Below are 22,347 nucleotides of genomic sequence, written 5' to 3'. Positions count from 1 at the left end.
CTTTACGTTTTCTCTCGACAATAATTAAACTTGTTTGCTTGATATCCATTTGTGTTGTGTACTGCCTTTTTGTTTTAAAATTAACATACATCTACTCCGCCTTGTTTACATTTATAAATATTTATAATATTTAACTCTCTCATTCATTTATTTGATGTACTCATCCGTGTGTGAGCGTGTTCCCATTTGCGTTTTGTTGCCGAGAAACCTATGTATCTCTTCCTACCTTCCTTTGAGTGCTCAACTACTAAGGGTGAAACACTTGATCTGAATAGGATTTTGAGTGTGCGGGGTATGGGGGTACTGTCCAAACAAGTGACCGAAACTTCCGCTGGGATCGTCAATAATGTATCATTCAAATCACTCGCTCCTCTGCCGTCTGTGTGCTTTTGCGTCTTAAAACTAAATTTACTCGCCCAAAGTTATATTTTTTACATTTCCAAAATGTTTTGCAATAATTAAAATTTTAAGTCTTCTTCCATTTACTTGTAAGTGGCTTAATTCCTTCATTCGTTATTATTTTTTTGTACTGCTGCCAGTGTGTGAATTTTGGTTATTTATTTTGACTTCTTCTTTCGCTTTACTTTCTTCTTTTTTGTTTGTTTATTATCTTGCCTTAATTTAGAATACATAATTTTTTGTTTTGAATGTCAATCAAAATAGCTACATTTAGTACGTTTTTAAACTGATTTTTTTATACAAATTTCTCCTTTTTCTTTTGCATAATTTACACACATTTTGCAGAGCTGTCAAGATAACATTTAGCCATTAAAGAAATTAAATGAAAGTTAATGCGTGGGAGCGTCTCTTTCTGGGACAAATTAGAAGTTATATATACACATGAATATATATAAGAGTGGACAGGCGACGACGACATTATGCGAGTGCCTCTGTCGTAGAGTTTAAGATTAACTTCAGATAGCTGTACGAGCACAAATCATCATCATATACTTATAGGAGAACTAGAGTTACTTTTCTTGAACTACGCCGAACGTTGGATGGTGTTGAAACAGCTCTCAAAGGGTGGCAAAGGTTACTTTTCTGCCGCTGTTTGTTTTATTTTGCTTTGTTTGTTTACAGGACCTGGCCCTTCCTCCGGCTTGAAGATGGCCCCCGTCTTCGTTTTATGTCGCAATTAACTGTCGAATAGGGAATGTGATTATACCGAATAACTGATCACTGATGGATGGCTTACCGCTTTTACTGTGGCCTTAATGAAGTCTTTCTTGTCTGTTAGATCAAATTCTGGATATTTCGCATAGACTTGCTTGCAAACTGTTTTCATGGTAATCTCCTCCAAATTTGCTTTATCCAAAATTTCTTTGACATAGCCGCGTATTTGCTCATCCTGCAATAAAAAGTTGGTATGCACACGATTCAAGATCAAACTGGCAATAAGGCGAGAGCTAGCGACTACTCACCGTTGGGAATGCCATTTTGCCCTTTTTGGTTAGCGGCTCGTCCTCGTCGGACTCATCTTTGTCATCTAAATCATCATCCTCTTCCTCGGACGATTCTTTCTTTGATTTTTTTGGTCGACCATCGGCTGGATACCAAGGAGAAAGAGGCAGGTTAAAAAGGAACTAGTGGCTCAAAAGGTGCTTGTGTGAACTTACCCTTTCCAGCTGGTTTTGACTTATTATTAGCTTTGCTATTTCTCGCAGGCGTGGTTGGCTTCCTACTCTTCTTGGGGCGTAAATCCTGCAAAATGGAGATGTGATTACCTTTCCCGCTCTTTGGACCCGTTCACCATGTCAGTTTTGATGCTTACCTCACTTTGGTCGCTGCCAAACTCGGACAGCTCCTCCTCCTCTTCATCTTCGGAAATTTCATCGTCCTCGCTGTCAGAATCTTTGCGTTTACGAGCAGCTGCTCCCCGTCCACGTCCCCGTCGTCCAGCCACGGCAGCTACTGCCGGTCGTCCACGCTTGCCAGTTACTGCTCCGCGCTTGCGCTTCGGCACCTGTTCGAAAGATCCGTGGTTCAAGCACCTGATTTGGAAAGGGTTCAAGGGATAGACTTACATCGCTGTCAGCATCAGAGAGTTCAGACTCTTCTTCTTCCTCAGAGTCCGAGTTTCTTCGCCGACTTTTGCGCGCGGGACGACCCCGGCTGCCACGAACAGACGCGTTGCGACCAGCTTTTCCTGCACCAGCACCACCGCCACGACCGGCATCCGAGTCTGAGTTTGCAGAAGGATTGTACTGCAATTGAGGGTAGAAATTGTAGAAACAAATCTTGGCATCATACGCTGCATTACTTACGTCTGAGCCCGACTCTGAGTCATCGTTGCGTTTCCGCTTGACTACCGTAACTTTGTGCTCGCTCTCCTCAGAGCTAGAAAAGTCAACGTATGCAGACATTTCTGAAAGAAAACGCCACAAAGGTCAGGGTTAAGGATCTCTCGAACTAATGTTTTTTTCTGTCTTACTTTTGCCTGCCGTCGATCGCCGTGGACGTCCGGTAGAATTTCTGGCCGAGCCTCTGCCGCCGGAAGCACCCGACTTACTGCTCTTACGTTTCTTGTCATCCTCGCTGACCTCTTCCTCTTCTTCGTCCAGGTCGTCCTCATCTGGCTCCTCCTCATCTTCATCGCCCTGCTCTAAGCACAGCGATTCGTCGGGCTCCATGAGAAATTTGAGCACTCGCATTACGATTTCATTCTTGCTGCCTTTGCGATCCAATGTAAGTATCTCGCAAATGCTGCGCAGCCCTTTGTTGTCCACCTTCTTGATGGCTTCGAGTTTCTTGTTATATTCTGTCGAGTCCTTGGCAAACTCGAACCCAGCAAAGGATCTCAGATTTTTCTTTACAACATTGTTTTTGCCTTGCGCCCCAAAGCAGAGCTAAAACAGAATCAATTTCAAGTTTAATAAATTGTTTTCGAAAGGGAATTTTCTTCCACTCACCGCATGTAGGGTCTGTAGTCCGTCGACACGAGTCTTGTTGATGTTCTCATTTATGCGATCGATCTCTGCCAAGGCCACGACATTCTCATCGTCCTCAGCTACCTCATTGTTCTCATCCAGACCATCGTCCTCGTCAGCATCTTCTGCTTCCTCGTCCTCGTCATCTTCTTTCTCCACCTTACCATTTTTAGGCTTGGACAATGTTTTCTTGGTTGGGGCCGATTTTTCAGCTCCCGCAACTGTCTTTCCCTTTGCCCCATCCGTGGCGTCACTACTTTTGTGCTTTTCATCTGCAGCAGGTTTGCTGGTCCTGTCGCTCTCCTCATCGCTACCCTTGTCCTCGTCGTCCTCCCCCTCATTCTCTTGGCCATCGCCATCGACATCGTCTTCGTTTCCCTCCTCATTCTCCTGTTTCGCATCCTCCTTCTTTGCATCCTTGCTGCTGTTTGTGCTAACTTTCTTCACCGGAGCAGGCGATACCTCCGTTTTGTCCGATGCGTCTGCATAAGCAAATGGAAAAAAAAGGATGAAAATTGATTGGAAATTTCTTTAAATCAAAGAAAAGAAATTAACTGCTGCAAAAGAAAAATGTCTTCAGCCTTGGGAAGTCCAGAGCTAACTTCATTTAGGAGCGCAAGGAACTATGAATACTGAACACGTTGCTATACCTCGGCCTTTACTACGCAAAACCCCATTGGAAAGGATTAGCATGAACAATAGCCAAGGAAAACGAAAATTATCTTTTACTCTCCCGTGTGGAGATTTCTTTCCACCGCGCGCCACCTCTTTTTTTGTGGGGTTCGAACCATGGATCATCATATCGACAAGAAAGTACGCCGAGCAGTTTAGACGACAGCGCCATACGTAAACTCGGAAAACAAGCAGCAGAGAGCCAATAGGAACACGCACACACATATTTATGCGGGCCGGCGAGCACATGGGCCCCCCTACCAGACACTCTCTGTTGGGGACAGATGAAAATGAATCCATTTCGCCGCGTTGCGAAACGCGCGCAAAATTCATTTTATGATTTTTGTTTTTCTCGCTCTTTCTTCACCAACACCAACGAACACTATTGATACGACATTTGCTACATAGGCAGGTTGTCGTTGTGTGCGCGTGGCTTTTATTTACCTGCATCCGAGTCGGGGGTGGGGGCTGCCGCTGTGTCTCCTTTGGGCTTTTTATCAGCGACGTCATCAGCGGTGGTGGCGGAGGCCCCGTCGTCGTCGGGAGCGGGTGTCGTTGCATCGGACCCCTGTTCGGCTCCTTTGGACTCCTCATCGCGGTCCTCGGTGGCCGCCGCTGCATTCTCCACTGCCTTCGACTCGATTTCCTTATCGGCGGCATTCTCTTTGGCCGCCGTGTCTGCCGCTTTGTTAGCATCCTGGCAATAGAAAGAGTGGAAAAAGATACGAAGTCACATTTTAATTTCACTTGTTAATTTTTGGCGGCGAGTGCCATCTACCATTCGATTTAGTGCGTTTTATTCGGAATGAGTTCGAGAGCTTGTGTATGCGTGTCTTCCACACGACTAGCGCGAGAGAGAGTGAGAGGGAGAGGAGATAGAAATTGAAAAACAACATTGCAAATCTATGAGGCGCGCACGCACTCGTTGTCTCACTCCCACACACTGAAACCTAGGCACAGGCCACAACGACGCCATGTTTATACAAATAAAATGAGCGGGGAGAGAACGATAGTCGGACAATCCGCATCCTCTCTGGAGCCAATATTTGTTGCGCTCTATTAACACTAAAACACATTTGCGAACAAGCCGTTTTTAATGCGCGTCCTTGGCACACACTTTAAACTTTGTTTTAAAACTATTTTCGCAATTTTACGTACCATATTTCTAATGGTTTCTATATTTTTCCGTCAGCCGACACACATTCACATTCACTAGAGGTGTCACGATGGTATCGCATCGCACGCAATAGTGCCTAAAAAATACCAAATGGGAAAGAGGATGCTGTTTTATCGCGATATGATATATTGAAATATTATGTTATATATTTTAAAATATGTACTTACTGATCTTAATAGCTAATAATTTCTGTTTGGAGAGTGCCGTTTTTTGTTTAACTTATATAGATCTAAAACTTTTCCCACAAATTTCGCTTTTCACTATCGAAAACACCGATGGTCATCGCCGCATCGATACTGTATCGATAGTGGCTTGTCGCCAAAAAAAAAAAGCGCGCGTGTTTTGCAGGCAAAACTAATTTGTAAACCGGCGTGACCTTTTTATAAACCATACACATCTATTAACGTACACGCGATTCAGTAAGAACAGACTTGCCATGGGAATTTTGGGCTTATCAAAGCTCATAGCCGATCTGGCTCCCCAGGCCATACGTGAAAGTGAAATGAAGCATTTCTTCGGTGAGTCTGAGTGTGGTGGAACAAAGAACTCGGTTTTAATCCTGATCCTATACTGCACTTTGTAGGTCGCAAGGTGGCCATCGATGCCAGTATGTGCCTGTACCAGTTCTTGATAGCAGTACGGTCGGAGGGAGCTCAGCTGGCGACTGTCAACGGAGAACCCACGTCCCATTTAATGGGCATGTTCTATCGCACCATCAGACTGCTGGACAACGGCATCAAGCCAGTGTATGTGTTTGATGGCAAGCCGCCAGATTTGAAGTCTGGGGAATTGGCCAAGCGTGCCGAGCGCCGCGAGGAGGCGGAGAAGGCCTTGAAGGCAGCCACCGATGCCGGCGATGATGCGGAGATCGAGAAATTCAATCGTCGTCTGGTTCGAGTGACCAAAGATCATGCCCGCGAAGCCAAGGAGCTGCTGTCCCTGATGGGGGTGCCGTATGTAGACGCTCCCTGTGAGGCCGAGGCACAATGTGCCGCTCTCGTCAAGGCTGGAAAGGTGTATGCCACGGCGACGGAGGATATGGATGCGCTGACATTTGGGTCAACAAAGCTGCTCAGGTATCTCACGTATAGCGAGGCGCGCAAGATGCCCGTCAAGGAGTTTAGCTACGACAAGCTGCTCGAGGGTCTGGAGGTCAACAATCGCGAGTTCATCGATCTCTGCATCCTCCTGGGCTGCGACTACTGCGAGAGCATCAAGGGCATCGGCCCCAAGCGAGCCATAGAGCTGATCAACAACTATAGGGATATTGAGACCATACTGGATAACCTGGACACCAGCAAGTACACGGTGCCCGAGAACTGGAACTACAAAGTGGCGCGTGAGCTCTTCATTGAGCCAGAGGTGGCCGATGCCTCTGCCATTGATCTCAAGTGGACGGAACCCGACGAGGAGGGACTGGTCAAGTTCCTCTGCGGAGACAGGCAATTCAGCGAGGAGCGTGTGCGCAACGGTGCCAAAAAGCTGTTCAAGTCCAAGCATGCCCAGACCCAAGTGCGACTGGATAGCTTCTTTAAGACATTGCCCAGCACACCGAATGCCGTGAATGCAGCCAAGCGCAAGGCCGAGGAGGCCAAGAAGAGTGCCAACAACAAGAAGGCTAAAACCAGCGGCGGTGCCGCACGTGGCAGGAGACCCAAATAGTTGTTCTCGTATAAAACGTACAATTTCTTTAATATTAACTTAACCATATTTAAAGCCTACAATTAATATAAAACTACATCAATCTGAGTTTATTTCTAGTTGGTCTTTGTATGAGGTTGGGATGTGGGTGTGGGTGTGGATGTGGAGGGGGACTACAGCAAATACTGTTTGGCCAAGGGCGCGAATAAAGCGTGACTTCCGCACCATGGCGCTTTCTCGTTTGATTTCCTCGTTGTTATTGGCATTTAGCTCCAAAGTGCCCATCATGGAGATCTGTGTAAAGAGAGTAGAAGTGTGAGTGCCTCTATAGGATCGGGGGGATTGGCACTTACCGCCTCCAGTTTTCGACTGTGCTCGCCTCGCTTCGCATGCAGATTGACAATAAACTCCAGCAGCGTAGTGTCCCATATGCAGCTGTAGTACGAGTCCATCGCATCGGTGAAGTTTGAAGACTTTTCGCTAAGATTTTTAAACACAATCCCATAGTCGATCTCCTCGAGAAACTGACACAGGACGGTTGCCTGCATATGACAGCCCAAATTGGCGGCACAGCGAATCATCTTGCGTATAACATAGTCATCCGCCACATTGCGCTGCAACGGTATCGTGCAGTAGTCCGTTCCGGTCACCAAGGCATTTACGTAGCACCGCATGGCTGATTCATTGTTGCCGATGGCCAGGTCCAGATCACCCTTCATTTTTAGCCACGAAATGGTCTGCGGATAGTATGTCAGAGCCTCGGACAGCAGCCACTGAAGCGTCTCGCAAACACTGCGCAGGCTAAAGCTAATGGGGCTGAGAGGATTGCGACAAATTTCACTTAGAGATTGTACCTTTATGATGCATGAACTCACTTGTTAACGCTGGTGGGCCAGAGGTGCATGTATTCACAGCTCAGATCGTTGTTGGGATCATCCTTGAGTATGTTGTGCAGCTTGCCCAGCATGGAGATGGCCAGACCAAAGATATTCTGGTGTCGAACACGTTGCAAGAATGTCTGGAGAGAGCTGCTACCGCCACTAGATGGCGTTGATCGCTTGGGCACATTGAGGAACATGCTCACCATAAGCTCCCACGCATCGCGAGACACCTTCTTGGTGGTCTTCATCTTCTCCATTTCGATGAAGGTGGCTGCAAAGGCTAGAGGTAGTTCGAGCGGACCCGTCCTCTTGTCCAGGTAGAGGAGTGGCGGGAAATCTGTCAGATTGAGCAGCATAACGGCACAACTTTCGAGTATTTCCGGCCGAGGCACTATGGAATCGCCCGCCTGGAGTACACTGAGACACTGCTTGCATCGGGATCCCAGCGACTGTAGGTCGAGCGGTTTCTGGTGCCACTCCTCCAGGGACTGCGTTATTTGGATATGCAGAATCTCCCACGTGAGCAGCTTGCACATCAGCTGGGTATTGCCGGCTATCTCCTGGCGCTGCGTCTCAGACTTTAACACACTCAACATTGACACGGCCTCAATGTAGTCGCCCCTCAGCGCCAGTTCCCGCGCCTTACCGAGCAGCACATAGCTGAAATCCTGCAGGAAGCTCACTGGCATCGCCATGACCATTGCCTTTAGCGGCTGGGGCACATCCCAGCTGGGATTTATGGACCACAGCGGTTTTTCCGGCGCCGTACCACACAGCTTCACCAGCAGAATCCTCACGGTGTTGGCATTCGAACAGCTGATCAGTTGCCGCTCCAGGGCAGCCACGTCCACACGAGTGCCTGCACAGAAACACACAAAAAGGATTATAAATGCGAGGAGCATTAGCGATATCGATTGCCACATACTTTTGGAGTGGCACATCCAGTCGGTGAGCGAGGCCAGAGAGTTGTTGGGCACGGGAGGTGCTGCCTGCAGCATCTGATCGTCCAAATCTTCCAGCTCCTCGACCGTGAAGATATCCAAATCCCGCACGACCTGTAGCAGTTGTTTGGACTGCGGTGGCTGTGCCTGGTGGAGCATGCAGTCGATGAGGAAATGCTTGAGGGCCGACTGTTCCGCCTTGTTGCAGTGGGGCAGCACCTCTGTGAGGGCCTCCACAAGGGGCGGCAGATAGTCCAGCTCGCGATACTTCTCAAAGTACTCCACGCTGCCAAATATGCTGCCCCATTCGAAGATATTTCGCACCATATTGAGGGCAGCCACCTGCAGCTGAAGTTGTGCCGACTCCTTGAGCTGTCCCGTAGAGATGGCGCCCTCAATGTCCAGCTCCAGATTGCGTCGACTGACCAGTGGAATTTCGCGTGCCAGGTTATCCAGCCGCAGAATGGTCAGAATCTCCGCATAGTTGTTCAGCAGCGATTGATGGAAACGCTCCATCAGAGTATGATTCTGAGCGCTGATTCCGCACGCGAGCAGCAGCCCCTCCAGCTCCACGGGCCGAATGTGGCAGAAGTAGAGGGTGGTTTGCGGAGATATCGCCTGCAGGTTGTTGTTGCAGGCGGCAGCCGACTCCCTCGCCAGCACATACTGTTTGGTGTACAGGTAATAGTGGGCCAGCTCGTAGTTGAGTTGGGCACGCAGCTCCTGGGGGCTGATCAGATGCATAATGTCGTAGTTCTGGCCGGTGCTGAGATCATCGCAATGTAGGGTCACAAAGCTGTCGTAGTGGAACACATAGAAGGGCTTGCTGGATGTGCACAGCTGCTGCAGATACTCAATGGAAGGTTGCGTCGGCGACTCCAGGAACTGTTGCAGCTGATCGATCGGCTGGAATCTGAAGGGAGCACTCTCCTTAACGAGCTGCAGCCGCAGCAGTAGGCGATGATATATGGTGAGGGCAAACCGCGCAGCACGCTCGTTCCCAGAGCCGGCTAAGGGACATACAAAGGTAAAGATTATCCAAACTCTTTTCGCTTCAGTTTTTCCATGGGACTTACATATTTTCAAATCAAAGTCACTGGCAAGGGGAATGCTCAGATTGCGGCCATAGCTAATGGTGCAGAGATCACGCAGCAAGGCCAGCTGCATTAGCACGGGCAGGTTCTTCTCCAGCATGTCTAGGTCCCACCGCAGCCATGTGGCAACCTTCAATTCGAGAATTTTCAGGGCCAACTGCTTCCTGGTGAGTTCCAGGCCATTCTCCCCTGGCCACTGCTGCTGCTGCTGTTCCAGCGGTGAGACATTGAGAGCCGCCGACGCAGCGGGCGTGGGGGAATTGACTGCTCCTCCCACAGTGGCGCCCGGCAGGTTTTGCAGGTCGCTTCCAGGCGTCACCACAGACGTTGCCGACGTGTCCGGCGTCACGCTGATGAACTGCATGATCAACTCCAAGGCGCTCGGCTCTGTTAAAAAACGTTAGCTGTGTCACCAGAGCTCCACAAGTGGGACCTTTGCTGCTTACCGGGATGTGTGCGCTGCAGGTGCTGCGTTATCTTGTGCGGATCGAGCAGGAATTCAAACCATAAGACCGTCTCGGCCGCCAGTGGCACCGGCTTGGGTTTGAGCGGATCATCCATTCTGTTTTCTGCCAAATTTTAAAGTCAAAACAAAAATGAAGCAAGCTTTGTAGCAGTGTGACCAGAAATATACCGAAATATACCTTGTAATTTTCATACCGTAAACATACCAAAGAATAAAAAGGGCTTAGCCCACATAAACCCCCTTTATTTAAACAGTAAAAAACCTTCAATTAAGCCGAGGAATATAATACTGTTTGTATATTCTTTTTGTAGATCCATCCTTCCTCTTTAGGTACAAAAAAATATTCCCACGATATATTTCACCAGAAATGAGTTGAGAGAGCGTTGCTCCAAGGAACAATTTCGGTATTTTTGGTGCGCTAAATGAAGTTCGGCGGTAGTTTTAAAAAGCACTTTAATATACCTTCAAATATGGATTGATGAATTGATTTTATATACTTTTATATACAGATATACCGTAAATATACTTAGAACAGTCAAAATACTCCGAAACGTATATAATATGCCGTAAGCGGTCAACCTAAGTATACACTCAGAAATATACCGAAAAATACCTTATCATTTTCAACTATCGCTGCCGTCCGTCGTTTTGCAACACTTCAATTTGTAGATATCTATCGGTTGGTTGTTTTGTTGTAACGGAAACGGAAGTGTTAAAAGCACTTGTATTGTGGTCTCTTTCTAACTAATGCGATTCAAGGCCAAACGCTATTAGGTAAAGAGGAGGAATATATCCCACAGCTTTCAGCAGCAGCGACAAAAATTAATTAATTATAATTTCTTTTATTTATGCTTACATGACTGACACATTTTCGGTCCGTCCGCCTCCTATAAATGTCATAAAATTCTAATTTATATCCCTTTGCACATAAATCGATAAAGAAATTGAAAAAGAAACAACAAACAACAAACGTTAAGTGATCAAAGGGGAGTAGAGGTAGAGTACCCAATCATTTCAATTTGCATAATATATTTTCTGTGGTTCGTTAAAAATGTAAAATAGCTGGGCATTTGGTTAATTTATGCAAATATGTTTGCCGGACTTAAGGCAAGGTGCTCCATAAGTTGGGCTAACAGTCCGTCCTCTCTCTCCCCCTGCGCTCCATCTGCACGGCAAGAAATTGGAAAGATATGGGGGACCCCTTCTTGATAGCTGGCATTTATGGTACACACCGATTTCGTTCAGTGTTTTGTTTGCTTCTCCGACTACTCCCATTTTTATTGTTGTCTCTTTTTAGTGCCGCCTGATCGTGAACTTTATGAGCATTTCATCTCTCTATATTATAATCTGAATCTTAAAAATATTTAACGTTCAATCAGGTGATTTTATGCAAATTACATGTTTCCAATTTCCAATAGGACTGCCATTGAGTGTGTATGTCTGTGTGTGTGTGTGTCTATGGAATTTTTCATCTGCTTACGTTCAATATTTTTTTAGAGTTGGTAAAATGTTTCTAGAAAACAGACAGATTCAACCGAATTAAATTTCGAAATAAGTATAAGCATATATTATTTAATTCTTGGGGTCAAGACGTGCGATAATCTTTTTACTTTGTTGTCTCGGCATTTTCCTATAATTATGCAATAAATTAGGCGCACTCGGGGCAGCGTCGCGTCGAGGTGACTTGAGACTTAATTTTAAATGTCTTCTTCGCATCGGAATTGGTACAAATCTTTTTTATCATCTGTTTCGTTGTTCTTGCGGCACTCTTGCGGAGAGGGGTGGCGCTGTTGCCGGGGTTATGGGGTATGGGGGTGGCCAATAAAAATGTCAAATGCGTAAAAGTGTTATTTCAATTTTCGTGTTAATATCGCCATAAATTTGAATAATAAATTGCCTTCGAAGAAGAAAAACCTTTCGCTGGCCCTGGCTAAAATTAACTTTCGCCTTGAACAGCTCCCCCCAGAAACATAGTTCGGTGAATTTCATACATACATACATACATATGTATGTACATATGTATATATTTTGGTATTGTTGTTGAATTTAAGAAATCTCATTCATGGTTTCCCTGAGTGCTGGTAGGGGACCTTCAAGCACACATACAATGGGGACGATCTGATCTACACTTTCAATAGTTTGGAATCAGCAGAAAAATGCTTAATCTCAGTGGGGTTCAAAGTTGCCGCCAAGGAATGCGCCCAGCACAAAGCGATGGAGCTGTTTTGACGATGTCGACTTTGACTGAGAACTGGGCACTATTAAATTTCAAGTCAATGCTAAATAACATTAATTAAGTGCCTGATCTAGCTGGAGAGTCATCCAGGTTATCGGCCAGCGCCACGCCACGCCACGCCACTCCACAAACCTCACGCTTCACTCGGACAGTTTCGGGTCAGTTTTGTGTCTCAATCTGAGCTTACCATTCCCCGCTTGACGGTGGGTAGGGTACAACGGGTATACACGACAAATCCTTGAAGATAGGCATTTATTTTTTGGCTGATTTGCTCCTATCTTTCGGATTAGCTTGGATCTATTACTGAGTATGGCCCCGTCGAGCACTGGATGGCTGCACTCTGAATATTTCTCGTTTGGTTGCTAGGGGAAACTGACGGACTCGAATCTGTCAAATATTTGCATAATATGCCATACTTTGTTCACAAATTAATGTAAATATCGCTGGGGCGATTGGAAGTCTCGAAAACCAGAAACCACTCGAGCAATACTAACCGCAGCCCGCGCTGTTAGTCGGACCCAAACAAAACCCAAAAACAAAACTCAAAGACAAACGCCCAAAATGCCAAAATGAAAACCAAAGAAACAGCTTTTGAAGCTCCATTGATTGGGTCGTAAATTGTTCTTGGGCCGGAGCGCTGTCTGGCGTCTCCATTGTGAGGCTTATTTGCATTTTATGCAGGTTGATGATGTTCAGCTCGTGCCATTCACAAGCATCGGAACTCAATCCGAAAGTATTTATGGCTTTGGCCCCAGCTATCATCATTCAATAATCTCTGCATAATCTATGCTGACCCAGTGAAAATCCACGATTGTTCCAAAGAGCTACAAGCTACATTTTCGGTGCCTTTCGGGATCTATTATATTGAAGGGAATCAATTGAATAACCTTCTTCAAGAATCTTAAACGTGTAGAAATTTCTTTTGAAAATGTAACTGATATTAGAGATCAGTATTTGCCCCACTCCAGATCTAGATCAGATATGGGAATGGTCTTTTATTAGTTTTCTCGGCTATTGCGAAAGTGTTCTAGCATCCTGTATGGTGCAGAACATTTCAGTGAGTTCTCATTTTTGAAATTTTTGTTCGCTTTTCTCCTATAGATGTTATTAATAATGCCATAAATTAACTAAATTCATTGCTATTGCTAAATCTTTTTACGTTTTGTATGAACTGCTCGCCAGAGCAAGCGACAAAAAACCACGAGGAAATATCTTGAAAAAATGTTGAAGGAATGAGAAAAGTTTTCGAAATGTATTCTGTCTTTTTTTTTTCTATTTCATTGCGGGGAAAATTCATGTCTGTCGTCTGATGGCAGGCGGCATGGAAACAACGACACGAAAATCTTTCAACAACAGTTGACAGTGCCCCGCACATACGGTCGGACGGACGGACGGTCGGAAAGGCGGACAGAGGACGGACATCCCCGTACACCTACGCAGCTACTCCGCAGAGATGGGAGGGGTGGCCGTGGCCAGGCAGCATCTCTCCCCAACTGAAATGAAAATTGTGGCGAGCTTTTCTGCCGCCGTGTCGCCGTTGATGGCTTCTGAAATGATGCAAAAGCGAATGTTGAGAAATTCTCTTCTTACTTTTGCCAGTTAAACGGGGGAACGCCGAAGATGGAATACACTGTAACAACCACTTTAATATCTACTGAGGATCTTAGCTTTGACTTTAAATTAACATTCTTCGGATAGCGTAGCCAATAGGGTAGGGTAGGGTAAGTTCTCCAAGTTCTGTTCTTTTGGCCGATTTCATGCCACCCTGCCATAAAGCAGAGTAAACTGAAAATATCTTTGTCGCCGTCAGGGTTCAGTGTGTATGTGTGCTTGTTGGGTTGTTTTTTGGAAAACTATTTCAAAATGTGATGGCATTTTTTTTTAGATATTCCTCGCTGTCGCCACAATGAAAGTTGTTAAACATTCACACATACATATGCATACGTGCATATGTGTGGCGGTACATTTAGTGCTTGTTGGCTGTCGCATTCTGCTCTCATTTTCATTTTCATTTTCTGGCATCCCCCAGATACCCCCAGGGACTAGAGAGTTGTTCCACAAATGTCATGCCAGGTCCTAAACAGTCTCATTGGTATCATTTTCAGTGTAATACCAATCACTAAGAGTGTTCTATTTTGATGATCCCTTCAGAAATTAGTCTCAAAAAGATCTATGGAATGAGTTAAGAGCGGATGAATTGGATCAGCCAGAATAGTCCCAAGTGATCCGCTAAAAATGAAAAGATCACGTCGCTATTCAATCAGTTCCATCGCAGACCACGCATAAAGAGTGATCGATTGAATGAACTGCCAGTGAGTTCTGAATTCCCATCCTATTCATTGAAAGTTGTTTCAGCTTCGCTTCGAATGGCTGGCTGTGGATCACGCTGACGATCAATGAGGATGATAATAATGATCATCTTCAGATTGCCAGTCACCTGATTTGGTCTTAACGTTTTTTGTGTCTCTCTGTAGCCATCAAGCAGCATTAATAGCCGAAAAAATACACCTTGCCAAACAAAATCAAATTCGAAAAAAACTCAACAACAACAAAAATACAAAACTAAGTAAAACAAACTGAAACGATCGTGTCTTTTGATGGCCCAGCAATGACACACATTTGTCAAAACGGGGGCTCACTTCAAAAGGCCCCGCGGAGTCAGAGACACGAAAGAGAGAGTCAAACAATAAAGAGAGAGAGAGAGAGAGAAGAGAAAGAGAGTCAGAGAGAGATGGCTGAATAAGGTGCAAGACAAAAGCGGAAAAACGGCAACAAGTGAAAGATAAATGTGCTGGCCATCAATTGTCAACTGCCAAACAGAAGGAGATCAAGTCAAAGAGGATGGAGGATCATCAGGGCTGATGGATTTCCACTTGTGGTGTGGAAATTCTCGCACAATGCTCTGCCATTTCCATCCATCTTGATCATGATCATCAGCATCATGCCTGTCTCTGTCTCTCCTCTCTTTCCTCTCTCACCACGATGCCACCATCCCCATCCACCATCTACTCGCACTACTTCTGGCCTTGTTAAGTCACGAGTTCTTTTTCGGGGTACGGTATGGTTATGGTACCTTCAAGTATTCCATTTTGACTTTTCTGTTCTGTTCTGTCAATACACGTGTATGCTGAGCAAATATTACGCTAGACCCTGAGTGGAGTTACCTTCTATTATCCCCAGAGACCCCACTGCTCCACAGCTCCACCAGAAAACAGCTGGAAAAGAACAAACGAAGGAGCCAACACACATTTGTTCAGCTCGTTATTGAAACAGTTGGCACTCGACTCGATTCGACTCTACACGATTTGATTCGATTCTGTTCCGTTCCGTTCCGTTTGGCTTTCGACTAAACCCGTTCATGGACGACACTCAGGTGTATTTCTTTATTTGTCGAGTATGTGCCAAACACCTTCGACCCTGGAGCAGGAACTGTTTGATTGAGAGAGATCGTCTGAAGAGACTTGAGGCTTGATCTCGTTACCGCTTTGTTCTTCTGGCAATGCCTTTTACTCTTCAATAAAGTCTGGCAATGCCTGGTTTCTCTTTTATCATTCACTCTAGCCCAGCCAGGCGGATCCCTTCCCTCTATCAATCCCCTCTGAAGGTTGTATATATATATATATAGAATGGGGGGAGGGGGACAAGCCACTTGACTCGCCGCTTTGTCCGTTAAGAATTCAAATACAAAATTTGAATGGGGGGATTCCAGGTAGAAACAGGTAGCAGCAGCAGCTCCATTTGTATATACATACTTGCATGTACATATGTACATACATATGTCTGTGGCGAGGGGCCGCACTTATTAGTCTGTTAGTCTGTCTGCACTTGAATAAATCCTTCAGCAGGCTCGTCAAAATGTGTTTACCATGAAGAGCGTAAGTGGATTTGACAACTGTCAACCGATCGCAGTGGTCGCTCCCCTCCCTTCCTCCTTTCCTGCTCTGTGGTCGCTGGCCTGCATGCTAATGACGGTCTGTGGCAGGGTCTGCGGCACTGTGGCAGTTGTCAGGCTTGTCTGTGTCCGCTTGGCAATCCCATCATAATTTGTACATACTCGTACACACGAGTATATTCCTCATTAAAATCCAATAGCAAACAGTGAAAAAGAGCTGTAAAAGAAGATAAACAGGATCTATAATACAGCTGAGAAGAATCCTACTGAGACCATTTTTATTTTTAACTTTAATTGAAATTCCCAATAGTTTGCTTGACTTTAGTCAACTTTGACCCTTCTCAAGACACTTCATAGCTTGGGGAATTAGTCACATACCCATACACACACACACACATACACCATAGACCCTGATCCACAGGTGGCTGGGGTTGAAAATTTATGAACATTTTTAATTAGTCCGCGTCTAGAAGGCAACTAATGAATTGGCTCGAAGCGCATTGGCCATAAATTTTAATTATGCCTCCAGCAACAAAATATCGCAGAGTCGCGGAGTCGGGGAGTTTTTTTTATGTTATGCTTCGATTTTTTGGGTACCGTTGTACTACCGAGGAGTCAGTGTCCCAAAATTAGATATTCAAAATAGCCATGGGACCCACTGACTCGTAAATAAGAAACCATAAACCCCAAGCCAAGATGGTGATTCCATGGTATCGCCAGGTTCGGTCCGTTGCGGACCATTGACCTTATCGGGGTCCGTTCCGTTCCGTTCAGTTCCCCTTCTCCGCTTCACCATTCCCAGATTCATGCAAGTCAAGCCTGTCCTCTCCCCTCTCAAGCATAATCTTCTGAGTAGACAGTTGTCCTAGTCGACGTGTCGAAGGTGTCCAATTTCTTTGCCTATAGCATTTTCCTTCCCTTCTTATCGACAATCGCCATGTGTGAGGACTTCACTGAGGATTCAGCGTGAGAAGCTGTTGACACAAAAGGAAGAGTACTAGGAATATGCTAAAAAAAAACAGCTAAATGTTTCTGGTTTCTATTAAGCCAACAAAAAAAGATAAAGTTATGGTGATTAAGATGAGATCTTTGCTGCTATTTTTGTATAAATAAAAGTCAGCTTTACTTAGACTTAAAAGACTTCCCATAGAAGTATGGAGCACGTCATTCCATCAGCATTTCTTTCTTTTATTATTCTACCTATTATTCGAATTATTCCTTAGTTCTTTCCTCTTTCAAATAGTTCATTGAGTGCTCACAATGCGATTAATTCTTTAAACTTCCTCTTCAGACTCCGTTCCCACTCCATCTTTCGCTTCCTTCCCCACTTATCCTGTTGCCATTATTGTTTTTATTGCGAAACGTAAATCACACAATTTGTCCTAAATAAGTCACGTCTGCATATTTGAGCTTGAGCTTGAGCTCTGCCTCGGATGCAGAGTCCCAGGCTTAAAGGGTTTTCAATGCAAAGGACGCTGCTGCGCTGCTGTGGTGCTGCGGTGCGATTGTGGTCCATTGTTTTACCCTTTCTCGTGTCTGGTTTTTGCCATCTTTTATTTATGAAGTCCGAATCGCAGTCCCAGGCCAAGTCCAAGGGCTTGGGACTGCGATTCCGACTGCTCCTTGTGCATCCTTTTTTGGGCATGTGGCGCGCTCCACCGTCCACCTCCATTGTGTCCATGTGTCCGTGTGTGTGTTCCCTTTTGTTATCGGACGTGTTGTATCTTGGGCTTGTAGCTCTTAACCAATTGCCTGGCACTTTGCGGCAGACGTTTTAACAGGCCATAAATCTGAGATGCTCTGAGCATGCGGCTAGCCACCAGACGTCTGACAGCACTTAAGCAGTTTGATGACTCAAGCCGATCCATCCATCCATCCATCCATCCCATCCATCGATGCAGCGGATGGAGCCACAAATCGAAAGTTCAGTTCACAAATATCCGATCCACTTGTTGCTGCGTGGCGTGGCGTGGTGGAGTTCCCTTCCGGCCTGCCTGCCGCTTGGGGATTAAGCATACTTATAAACATTTATTTGTATATTCATTATGCTGTCAGGGTCGGTGGTCGGCGGACGGTGGACGGTGCGCGGCAGTGCACCAGTGCGGTTCCTGTGCTGCGCGGTGTTGTGCGCGTGCGCACCGAGAAGACGGCGTTCATAAATTTTTCACACCCCATGATTATCGTGCAGAGTAGTGTAGTGGCCCATCGTCTGGCAATGGGGCTGTGGCGGCGTAAACCACTTGGGCGAGCCGCAATTGCATTCGGACTCTTTTAATAATAAATACTTAAGCCTCTTCTCTGCCAGAGTCGTCGTCCCGAACCCGAATCCAAAGTTGAACCTGTTCCAAGAGCCAATGCCGCATTGGCGTTTTTTTTTATGCTTATGAATAAATTCTTTGCGCATTCTCCCCGCCGATAAGCTTCTCTCTTTCTGCTAGCGCCGTTTTTCGTTTCCTTTCTCATACCCCCGCGTTCTTTCGATAAGCTTCTCCATGCTCTCTTACGCTCCCTCCCCCTCTCTCTCTCGCACTCGCTCCCACTGCTAGCTAGCGCCGTTTGGTTTCTTCATTTATTTTATCGACGTTGCGCTTGGCAGCCTTTGGGCATTTATCAGCAGCCTCTCTCTCTCTCTTGCGTCTCTCCCGATACTGCAATTGATTGCCTCTCAAGCTCTCTCTCGCTCTCTCTGCTGTGCATGCATTTTAAATGGATTTCCGACCAAAGTTTTGGATGCACTGCTGTGGGTCCGCGGCGTCCCAGAAGGCCTCCCCTGCTCGCCTCTTCCACCAATTGATTTTCGATTTCTGAGGCAACTTCTAATCAGTTTTCAGAATTCCTGGGAACGCAGCATCGCTGCTGAGTCAAGTGCAGCCAGGCAGGCCGGCAGACCGGCAGACGATGGACGAAAAGCCAAAGCTGAAACCTACACGCACTTAATTAAAAAACAACTATGGCCAGGATGTGGAGGCCTAGATGATGTTGCGGATGGGCAGAGGATGACATGGACTGTCCGTGGGCCAGTCAAAAAATACGGCAGCTGTCATCCAACGTCATAAGCGGACAACGTGCACTTGTCACTGATCCTCATCCTCCACTACTCCACTGCTCCCCTGCTGCCGCTCTTCAAGCCATTATCTCTGGCTGTCCGACGGTCGAGCCGAGCCATTGAAACCCTTTATTTGTTCGCTGCTTTTAAGCAAATTACAGCTTTGGCCATCGTGCAGCGGCGAGCAGGTTGGCACTGGCAATGGCAATGGCAATGGCGATGGGGCTGCCTGGCTGGCTACCTGCAGCTCAGCGAGGCAATCACATTGCCATGGGCAATGAGCTTTTTTGGTCCGACCTGTTGCAGCATTGCATGCATGTTGCGTGAGTGAAAGGCGACGCGAGGCGACGCAACGCGCCGCCAAGGAAGAAGGAACACGATTGTTAATAATTTGCATAAGCAGCCAACGCCAGCCAGCAGAGTGGAGTGCGACGATCTTTCGCTTTTAAACAATATATAACGATAATAATCGATTTGCCTATCGGCTTTCGTTGCTTCCCATTCCTGCCTCCCTGCGATTAAACTATCCTGAAAAGCAATCGCAGAACTGCAAGTCGCAAGTTCAACAAATTAGTGATCGGATCATAAGTGTTTTTTCTTTCGTTTTCTCCATACGAGTGTACCCCAGGTGCAGGTCTCACAGCATACAAAGTCCAGCCACGCCATGGAACACTCAGGCCAATTGGTTGGAAACTCTCCTCCACCAACCTCTGCACCAGCCACGTACAGTTAAACGCTTCACCTGTTCGCGCAAGGCGTGTGCTTGTCTTGCCATTGCCATAACTCTGCCTGCTTCCCCTCGCTCTCTCTCTCTCTCTTTAGCTTAACCCAGGCTTGGATTTTGCCCAGAGAGCGATAGAGAGAGAGAGGTTTTGGTCTGGTCTCCGTCTCTGCATGGGCAAGACGCGCGTGCTTCCTTGCCTGACTGCCTGACTGCCTCTGCCTCTGCCGACTCTTCAGTTGGACGGTTGGAAACGGAAACCCGTTTCGATTATGAAAATTCCAAGCATTAATAACTCTGTTGCTCTCTGTGGCCTGCCTGACACTCTCTTCCCTCTTGCCGCACAATTCTGCGCTATAAATAACAAGCGGAAAATAAAAAATAATAAAAAAGAAAAAAAACATTCGCATCTGATGGCCAAACGCAAGCCGACTCGAGTACACTGGCCAACAAAACCAAACAGTAGCTGCTGGCCAAGTAAATGAACAAATTTTTACCTACCCCCCACCCTACCCCACCCCACCAAACCACACCAAACACCATTTAATTTGCACTTGTGTGCAACAGAGTCAGCTGCGCGGGTTCAAAAGTCTGCCACCACAGTCATGCTAATAATATGTGTACGAGTACAGCAACGCTAAGTGTAGCCATTACACTGTTCAGCATCAAAATTGAAGCGGTAATGGAACGGAAAGTTGTACCAAAAATTATTTAAATAATTATAAAAATATTTTAAATGGGATGCTTTATGCCCTATGCCCTATATGTAATGTAAATCCTTAGAGACTCTGATATATTATCCATGTCATATGTAGTTCCATTCCCAGCAATATTGGTTCGGATTGGCATGTGTGTGTAGAAGTGCCATCCTTTCTGGTTTTCCCCTTTAGACAAACTTAGCTTGTTTGTTGGCCAGTGCTGCCATTAACCTGTTGCTTTGCTGTTCTTCCACTTTCGAGCTAAGGTTCATTGCAATTTCTATGCAAATTTATATTATTTTTTACGTGTTAAGTTTATATGTACATATAGTTATAGTTGATGGCTGTTAGGCGTCTGTACTGCCAGCCATATGTACGGGTATATCCAGCTGGGATGGGGCGTACAGTTCACTTATAAATCAGCTGTTCATGCATATTCATGACGGCTTGAACAGCCTCCGCATGTTGATTCTTGTCTTGGCTAATTGTTCACTGAGCATCCGCCAACAGTGTGGAGCATTGAGGATGATGGGAAAGGAAACATGGGAGCAGGAGCATAGCATCCATCTCCTCTAGTAAATGTCCAAAAATTCCTTAGACTCCGCCGTCCATGTGGTGGCGACCAATAGTCGTCGCACCACACCAGAAATTTGTTCAGCAACATTTACGCTAATTATTCCATTAGTTCAACTTAACGAAAAAGCAAAACAAAACAAAAAAAAAAGAGAGCTTAAATAGAATAACCAGGCTGAAAACGTTAACGTTTTTTAATTACCAAAACCCGAACGGACGGGGCCGATTAGCCACACACGCGTGGCCCCGCCAGGTGGCGCTTTAGTTGGCCCCAATACATAACTATAGAGTCGGTATGTACGGGCGGGCTGGCGTCCGTCCGTCCATGCGTTTCGGATAACGAATGCAAATTGCAGGCCAAGTTATTAATGGTTGCCAGCTCGTACGCGTAGCTCGACGAAATATGCTTTTATGATAATGACATTTCACAGTCTATAGTCCAACACTGGGGTACAAGTGCGACTGGCAGTATGTCAATATGTACAAAGTAATTGGGTAATTTAGTCGGGTGTTTTTTCCCCCCCGCCCCCGCGGGATTATCTATGCTGGCGCGTAGCGGGCATAAAAGAAAACAGAATGCGAGCATGTATTTTGTGGAATGACAAACATTTTATATTTATTTCAAATTCTTCAATCCAATTAAAGGTTATTCTTGCATTGCAGGTACAGTCTCGGAGTGCACAGGCAGGCAGGCAGGCAGGCAGGGGCCAAAAAGCTCACTGACTCTGGGAACAATGCTAATTTGATGCACCCCAGCGACGATGCTGAATCAGCGGAGCGATGCAATGCAATGCGACGCGACGCGATGCAGTAATTCCACCGCATGCCCAGTCCTAGGCCCCTCCCAGGGCCAGCGCTAAAGAGCAGGCGTGTCACGGAGCCACCGGTTGCACACAGTAGCTGTAGCTCCACTCAATGTGCCCATGGAGCGGTGGTCGGTGTGGGGTGGCTGGGGTAAGAACGTTCAATTACCTGTGGCCAAGAGAGTGAGAGAGCAGTGTTAGTTTCGCTAGGCCGGGAAACTCCATGTGCATTCTTTTGGGGTGCTCTGACTGGCTCTGCCAGTGGCACGAGTCACAATCGAGTCTCCTTCCTTCCACGTTTGGTCCAATTCTCATTCCTGTTTTAGGGGGCAAGCAATCAATGCAATCATCTTGGGCAGGAAACAGCTTTCATGGCCCTTGATTATGAGCCATGAGCATGCATTTCTTTCCCATACAGTTTCCCCTTCACTCTCTGCACCACTTAACTTTACCTGTACCTGTACCTGTGTACCTGTGTACCTGCACCAGTGTTTGATCAATTTAAGATAATAGTTATTTTATAGTTACTGCTCTAAATTAAACCGCACTACAGTTAATTGAATTTCCTATAAAAGCGAT

The 22,347-nt window shown here is 46.1% G+C and overlaps 3 protein-coding genes across 4 annotated transcripts; 1 reads left to right on the top strand and 2 right to left on the bottom strand.

Moving 5' to 3' along the window:
• Positions 1-486: 486 nt before the first annotated feature.
• Positions 487-4,853, bottom strand: LOC111079385 (protein DEK). 2 transcript variants are annotated; one of them, XM_022374557.2, is made up of 11 exons: positions 4,758-4,853; positions 4,044-4,296; positions 2,910-3,409; positions 2,432-2,846; positions 2,265-2,365; positions 2,025-2,204; positions 1,772-1,963; positions 1,617-1,701; positions 1,422-1,546; positions 1,196-1,348; positions 487-1,139 (listed from the first exon to the last, which is right to left on the bottom strand). In XM_022374557.2, exons 1-11 carry the CDS (start codon positions 4,758-4,760, stop codon positions 1,125-1,127), a joined length of 2,022 nt encoding a protein of 673 aa, XP_022230249.1. In that variant the 5' UTR covers positions 4,761-4,853; the 3' UTR covers positions 487-1,124. The 2 variants fall into 2 exon arrangements, with proteins under 2 accessions (XP_022230249.1, XP_022230251.1); XM_022374559.2 differs by lacking the exon at positions 4,758-4,853 and adding an exon at positions 4,378-4,447.
• Positions 4,854-5,112: 259 nt separating this feature from the next.
• Positions 5,113-6,522, top strand: LOC111079386 (flap endonuclease 1). Its single transcript, XM_022374560.2, has 2 exons — positions 5,113-5,294; positions 5,360-6,522. Exons 1-2 carry the CDS (start codon positions 5,213-5,215, stop codon positions 6,436-6,438), a joined length of 1,161 nt encoding a protein of 386 aa, XP_022230252.1. The 5' UTR covers positions 5,113-5,212; the 3' UTR covers positions 6,439-6,522.
• On the bottom strand, positions 6,450-9,957 carry LOC111079383 (integrator complex subunit 8). The gene is given in 7 exon segments (XM_022374555.2): positions 6,450-6,614; positions 6,616-6,711; positions 6,771-7,233; positions 7,293-8,157; positions 8,224-9,249; positions 9,316-9,720; positions 9,780-9,957. Coding segments are annotated over 7 exon segments (2,994 nt in total). The 5' UTR covers positions 9,895-9,957; the 3' UTR covers positions 6,450-6,590.
• Positions 9,958-22,347: the final 12,390 nt, after the last annotated feature.

This window comes from Drosophila obscura, unplaced genomic scaffold (assembly GCF_018151105.1).
Source record: "Drosophila obscura isolate BZ-5 IFL unplaced genomic scaffold, ASM1815110v1 contig_186, whole genome shotgun sequence".
Taxonomy (NCBI): Eukaryota; Metazoa; Arthropoda; class Insecta; order Diptera; family Drosophilidae; genus Drosophila; species Drosophila obscura.
This window is presented reverse-complemented; position numbering and strand designations above follow the sequence as displayed.